Raw genomic sequence first — 6,076 nt, forward strand, 5'->3', positions numbered from 1 at the left:
TGTTCCTGATCCATCTCATCCATATATCATCCTGTACTGGTCCTGGTCCTTCCCATCCATATATCACCCTGTACTGGTCCTGCTCCTTCTCATCCATATATCACCCTGTACTGTTCCTGCTCCTTCTCATCCATATATAATCATGTACTGGTCCTGCTCCTTCTCATCCATATATCACCCTGTACTGGTCCTGCTCCCTCTCATCCATATATCATCCTGTACTGTTCCAGCTCCTTCTCATCCATATATCATCCTGTACTGGTCCTTCTCATCCATATATCATCCTGTACTGTTCCTTCTCATCCATATATCATCCTGTACTGTTCCTTCTCATCCATATATCATCCTGTACTGTTCCTGCTCCTTCTCATCCATATATCATCCTGTACTGTTCCTTCTCATCCATATATAATCCTGTACAGGTCCTGCTCCTTCTCATCCATATATCATCCTGTACTGTTCCTTCTCATCCATATATCATCCTGTACTGTTCCTGCACCTTCTCATCCATATATCATCCTGTACTGTTCCTGCTCCTTCTCATCCATATATCACCCTGTACTGTTCCTTCTCATCCATATATCATCCTGTACTGGTCCTTCTCATCCATATATCATCCTGTACTGTTCCTGCTCCTTCTCATCCATATATCACCCTGTACTGTTCCTGCTCCTTCTCTTCCATATATCATCCTGTACTGTTCCTGCTCCTTCTCATCCATATATCATCCTTAACTGTTCCTGATCCTTCTCATCCATATATCATCCTGTACTGTTCCTGCTCCTTCTCATCCATATATCACCCTGTACTGTTCCTGCTCCTTCTCATCCATATATCACCCTGTACTGTTCCTGCTCCTTCTCTTCCATATATCATCCTGTACTGTTCCTGCTCCTTCTCATCCATATATCACCCTGTACTGTTCCTGCTCCTTCTCATCCATATATCACCCTGTACTGTTCCTGCTCCTTCTCTTCCATATATCACTATATGTATTTATCCTGCTTCTCTCCCTACCATATACATTATTTCTTGTGCATACCTTTCAGCTACATGAAGGTGTCTGGCCTCCAGAGCCAATTTTCCAAGGCTCTTCCACATGGCTTCTGTCTCTACGGACATCTCCAAGGTCTCCAGGAAGGCTGCAGCTCTGAAAAACAACAACATAAATCTAAAATGCAAAAGTTCATTAGGAAGTTATTACTGAATATAAAATCTGTATAGCACAATTACCATACACATCACAGCACTGTCCGTCATAACTATAACAGGTGGCAGAGGGGTATTACACATCATTACTATAGACAGGAGGCAGAGGGGTACTACTCATCATTACTATAGACAGGAGGCAGAGGGGTATTACCCATCATTACTATAGACAGGAGGCAGAGGGGTATTACCCATCATTACTATAGACAGGAGGCAGAGGGGTATTACCCATCATTACTATAGACAGGAGGCAGAGGGGTATTACTCATCATTACTATAGACAGGTGGCAGAGGGGTATTACTCATCATTACTATAGACAGGAGGCAGAGGGGCATTACCCATCATTACTATAGACAGGAGGCAGAGGGGCATTACCCATCATTACTATAGACAGGAGGCAGAGGGGTATTACACATCATTACTATAGACAGGAGGCAGAGGGGTATTACACATCATTACTATAGACAGGAGGCAGAGGGGTATTACCCATCATTACTATAGACAGGTGGCAGAGGGGCATTACACATCATTACTATAGGCAGGAGGCAGAGGGGTATTACTCATCATTACTATAGACAGGTGGCAGAGGGGTATTACACATCATTACTATAGACAGGTGGCAGAGGGGCATTACACATCATTACTATAACAGGAGGCAGAGGGGTATTACTCGTTATTACTAAGAGGTTAGAAAACTCGTAGCCTTAGCTGCCATAAAACAGAATTATACCTGTAATAGTCTCCATCGTCAATGGCCGTGCCAAATTCTATCAACCCTTCGTCCAGTGTGTAAGACAAAGTGTTAACTCCTTCAGTAACAATCACCTCGGTCTTCCCCTCACTTCTCTCCAGCTCCACGATGTCGCCCTATTGGGTCAGAAGTGACATTTTATCCCCATTTCCCTGCAGCTGTAGATAAATAGCATACAGTACATGTATATGGTGATAACAGGAGGAGATGATCAGGTGTGTGCCAGCGCTCAGTACTATGCCCATTTCCCTGCAGCTGTAGATAAATAGCATACAGTACATGTATATGGTGATAACAGGAGGAGATGATCAGGTGTGTGCCAGCGCTCAGTACTATGCCCATTTCCCTGCAGCTGTATATAAATAGCATACAGTACATGTATATGGTGATAACAGGAGGAGATGATCAGGTGTGTGCCAGCGCTCAGTACTATGCCCATTTCCCTGCAGCTGTAGATAAATAGCATACAGTACATGTATATGGTGATAACAGGAGGAGATGATCAGGTGTGTGCCAGCGCTCAGTACTATACCCATGTCCCTGCAGCTGTAGATAAATAGCATACAGTACATGTATATGGTGATAACAGGAGGAGATGATCAGGTGTGTGCCAGCGCTCAGTACTATACCCATTTCCCTGCAGCTGTAGATAAATAGCATACAGTACATGTATATGGTGATAACAGGAGGAGATGATAAATAGCATACAGTACATGTATAACAAACAAACAAACTTAGTATGACCCCTCCTTTTCATGCACCTGATTAGTAATGCTAGATTGATTGAGCAGCTGCCATTTTTGCTTGTCTGTTATGAGTTGCATGAAGGAGCCAGCATTAGTAGGGCATGCTGGTTCTAGTAGTGCTAGTTGGAGTTCCCAGGGGTGACTCCCAGGTAAGCTGGCTCTCAATTTGGATGCATTTATGTATGTGCCTTTATCATGAGGCCTTATAATTGGTATATTTTACATTTGGGGTGAATGTTTGGGCGTAGGGCCCCCGGGACTGGTCTGGCTGGGCCGCCTCAGGGTATCACCACTTAATACACATAGTTGCTTTTCACATCACCTTTTATGTTTGTTTATTATTCATGTATTTTTTCACATATATTTTAACCTCTCATTCCACACTTAATGATTACTCGCACACATCTATACTTTACACTGCACTGTCACTCTTCTTCCATTTTCGTGTGATGCCCTGGGGGGGTCCTGGGCTGGACGTTTTTTGGGGTGCACTGCGCCCCGGACGTGAACCCCTTAGTGTTAGGGACTGCTGGTAACAGAGAAGCCGTGACGTGGCCCAGCAGCTTCCCATGTATTTGCAAATGCATGCAACTAATATCTCTGAATTTCTATGACCATATAGTCTTCATATATTGTTGCAGGTATTATTCAGTGTGCTGAGGTACAATAGGGGGTTAAATCCCCCTCCTTCTTTTACTTAGTATGACCCCTCCCTTTCATGCACCTGATTAGTACTGCTAGATTGATTGAGCAGCTGCCATTTTTGTGTGCTGCAATAGGGGGCAGTGTGCTGCAATAGGGGGCAGTGTGCTGCAATAGGGGGCAGTGTGCTGCAATAGGGGGCAGTGTGCTGCAATAGGGGGCAGTGTGCTGCAATAGGGGGCAGTGTGCTGCAATAGGGGGCAGTGTGCTGCAATATGGTACAATACCAAACCTTGTCCCGTTATTACCCACAATAAATATATAACACTATGAAATGTAACGGAGGGCACAAGCTGAAGTTGAACAATCTAATAACAAAGGAATAAACAACATTTCAACATTTTAGAGCATTTTTTTTTTTCATGTATTGATAAATAATGGAGTCTGAGCCCTTAGATGTGGACTCTGTGAAACCTTGTCATGGGGGAAACACAACGTATCTGTAGATATTACCTTCACAGGGAACATGGTCACCCTCTCTGGGGCATCTATGTTGTACCAGACACACAGACTGCTCCTGCTCTGCGCTACCACCACGTCGCTTCCGGGCACCCACTGTACATAGGAGCAGTAGCTCAGGATAGTGGTCTTATGGCCGCCCCCGACATCAAACACATTCAGCTGGTGTAGGAGAAGAAACAATCACTGCATGAGTAGGGATCACATCAGTAAGTGCCGCCAGACAGTAGGGACAAGACAGGGAGCAGCCGGGGGGTAATGAGCAGACAGTAGGGACAAGACAGGGAGCAGCCGGGGGTAATGGCCGGACAGTAGGGACAAGACAGGGAGCAGCCGGGGGGTAATGAGCAGACAGTAGGGACAAGACAGGGAGCAGCCGGGGGTAATGGCCGGACAGTAGGGACAAGACAGGGAGCAGCCGGGGGGTAATGAGCAGACAGTAGGGACAAGACAGGGAGCAGCCGGGGGGTAATGAGCAGACAGTAGGGACAAGACAGGGAGCAGCCGGGGGTAATGGCCGGACAGTAGGGACAAGACAGGGAGCAGCCGGGGGGTAATGAGCAGACAGTAGGGACAAGACAGGGAGCAGCCGGGGGGTAATGAGCAGACAGTAGGGACAAGACAGGGAGCAGCCGGGGGGTAATGAGCAGACAGTAGGGACAAGACAGGGAGCAGCCGGGGGGTAATGAGCAGACAGTAGGGACAAGACAGGGAGCAGCCGGGGGGTAATGAGCAGACAGTAGGGACAAGACAGGGAGCAGCCGGGGGTAATGAGCAGACAGTAGGGACAAGACAGGGAGCAGCCGGGGGGTAATGAGCAGACAATAGGTACAAGACAGGGAGCAGCCGGGGGGTAATGAGCAGACAATAGGGACAAGACAGGGAGCAGCCGGGGGGTAATGAGCAGACAATAGGGACAAGACAGGGAGCAGCCGGGGGTAATGAGTAGACAATAGGGACAAGACAGGGAGCAGCCGGGGGGTAATGAGCAGACAATAGGGACAAGACAGGGAGCAGCCGGGGGGTAATGAGCAGACAATAGGGACAAGACAGGGAGCAGCCGGGGGGTAATGAGCAGACAATAGGTACAAGACAGGGAGCAGCCGGGGGGTAATGAGCAGACAATAGGTACAAGACAGGGAGCAGCCGGGGGGTAATGAGCAGACAATAGGTACAAGACAGGGAGCAGCCGGGGGGTAATGAGCAGACAGTAGGGACAAGACAGGGAGCAGCCGGGGGGTAATGAGCAGACAGTAGGGACAAGACAGGGAGCAGCCGGGGGGTAATGAGCAGACAGTAGGGACAAGACAGGGAGCAGCCGGGGGGTAATGAGCAGACAGTAGGGACAAGACAGGGAGCAGCCGGGGGTAATGAGCAGACAGTAGGGACAAGACAGGGAGCAGCCGGGGGTAATGAGCAGACAGTAGGGACAAGACAGGGAGCAGCCGGGGGGTAATGACCGGACAGTAGGAACAAGACAGGGAGCAGCCCGGGGTAATGAGCAGACAGTAGGGACAAGACAGGGAGCAGCCCGGGGTAATGAGTAGACAGTAGGGACAAGACAGTGAGCAGCCGGGGGGTAATAAGCAAACAGTAGGGACAAGACAGGGAGCAGCCAGGGGGTAATAAGCAGACAGTAGGGACAAGACAGGGAGCAGCCGGGGGGTAATGAGCAGACAGTAGGGACAAGACAGGGAGCAGCCGGGCGTAATGAGCAGACAGTAGGGACAAGAAAGGGAGTAGCCAGGGGGTAATGGCCGGACAGTAGGGACAAGACAGGGAGCAGCCGGGGGTAATGGGCAGACAGTAGGGACAAGACAGGGAGCAGCCGGGGGTAATACGCAGACAGTAGAGACAAGACAGGGAGCAGCCGGGGGGTAATGAGCAGACAGTAGGGACAAGACAGGGAGCAGCCGGGGGGTAATGAGCAGACAGTAGGGACAAGACAGGGAGCAGCCGGGGGGTAATGAGCAGACAGTAGGGACAAGACAGGGAGCAGCCGGGGGGTAATGAGCAGCCAATAGGGACAAGACAGGGAGCAGCCGGGGGGTAATGAGCAGACAGTAGGGACAAGACAGGGAGCAGCCGGCGGTAATGAGCAGACAGTAGGGACAAGACAGGGAGCAGCCGGGGGTAATGAGCAGACAGTAGGGACAAGACAGGGAGCAGCCGGGGGGTAATGAGTAGACAGTAGGGACAAGACAGGGA

At 49.2% G+C, this 6,076-nt stretch overlaps 1 protein-coding gene across 1 annotated transcript in view; it reads right to left on the reverse strand.

Annotated features, from left to right (window-relative positions):
* Positions 1 to 1,042: 1,042 nt before the first annotated feature.
* Positions 1,043 to 6,076, reverse strand: part of LOC148442417 (intraflagellar transport protein 172 homolog) — a gene marked incomplete at its 3' end in the record, with an annotated part of 107,347 nt that continues 102,313 nt past the window's right edge. The window contains exons 15-17 of the mRNA XM_088463966.1: positions 3,863 to 4,030; positions 1,941 to 2,077; positions 1,043 to 1,150 (exon numbers count right to left, since the gene is read on the reverse strand). Coding sequence (XP_088320092.1) covers positions 1,043 to 1,150; positions 1,941 to 2,077; positions 3,863 to 4,030 — 413 coding nt within the window. The remainder of the gene's footprint in view (positions 1,151 to 1,940; positions 2,078 to 3,862; positions 4,031 to 6,076) is intronic.

Source organism: Taudactylus pleione, unplaced genomic scaffold, assembly GCF_031769625.1.
Source record: "Taudactylus pleione unplaced genomic scaffold, aTauple2 ptg001532l, whole genome shotgun sequence".
Classification (NCBI taxonomy): domain Eukaryota; kingdom Metazoa; phylum Chordata; class Amphibia; order Anura; family Myobatrachidae; genus Taudactylus; species Taudactylus pleione.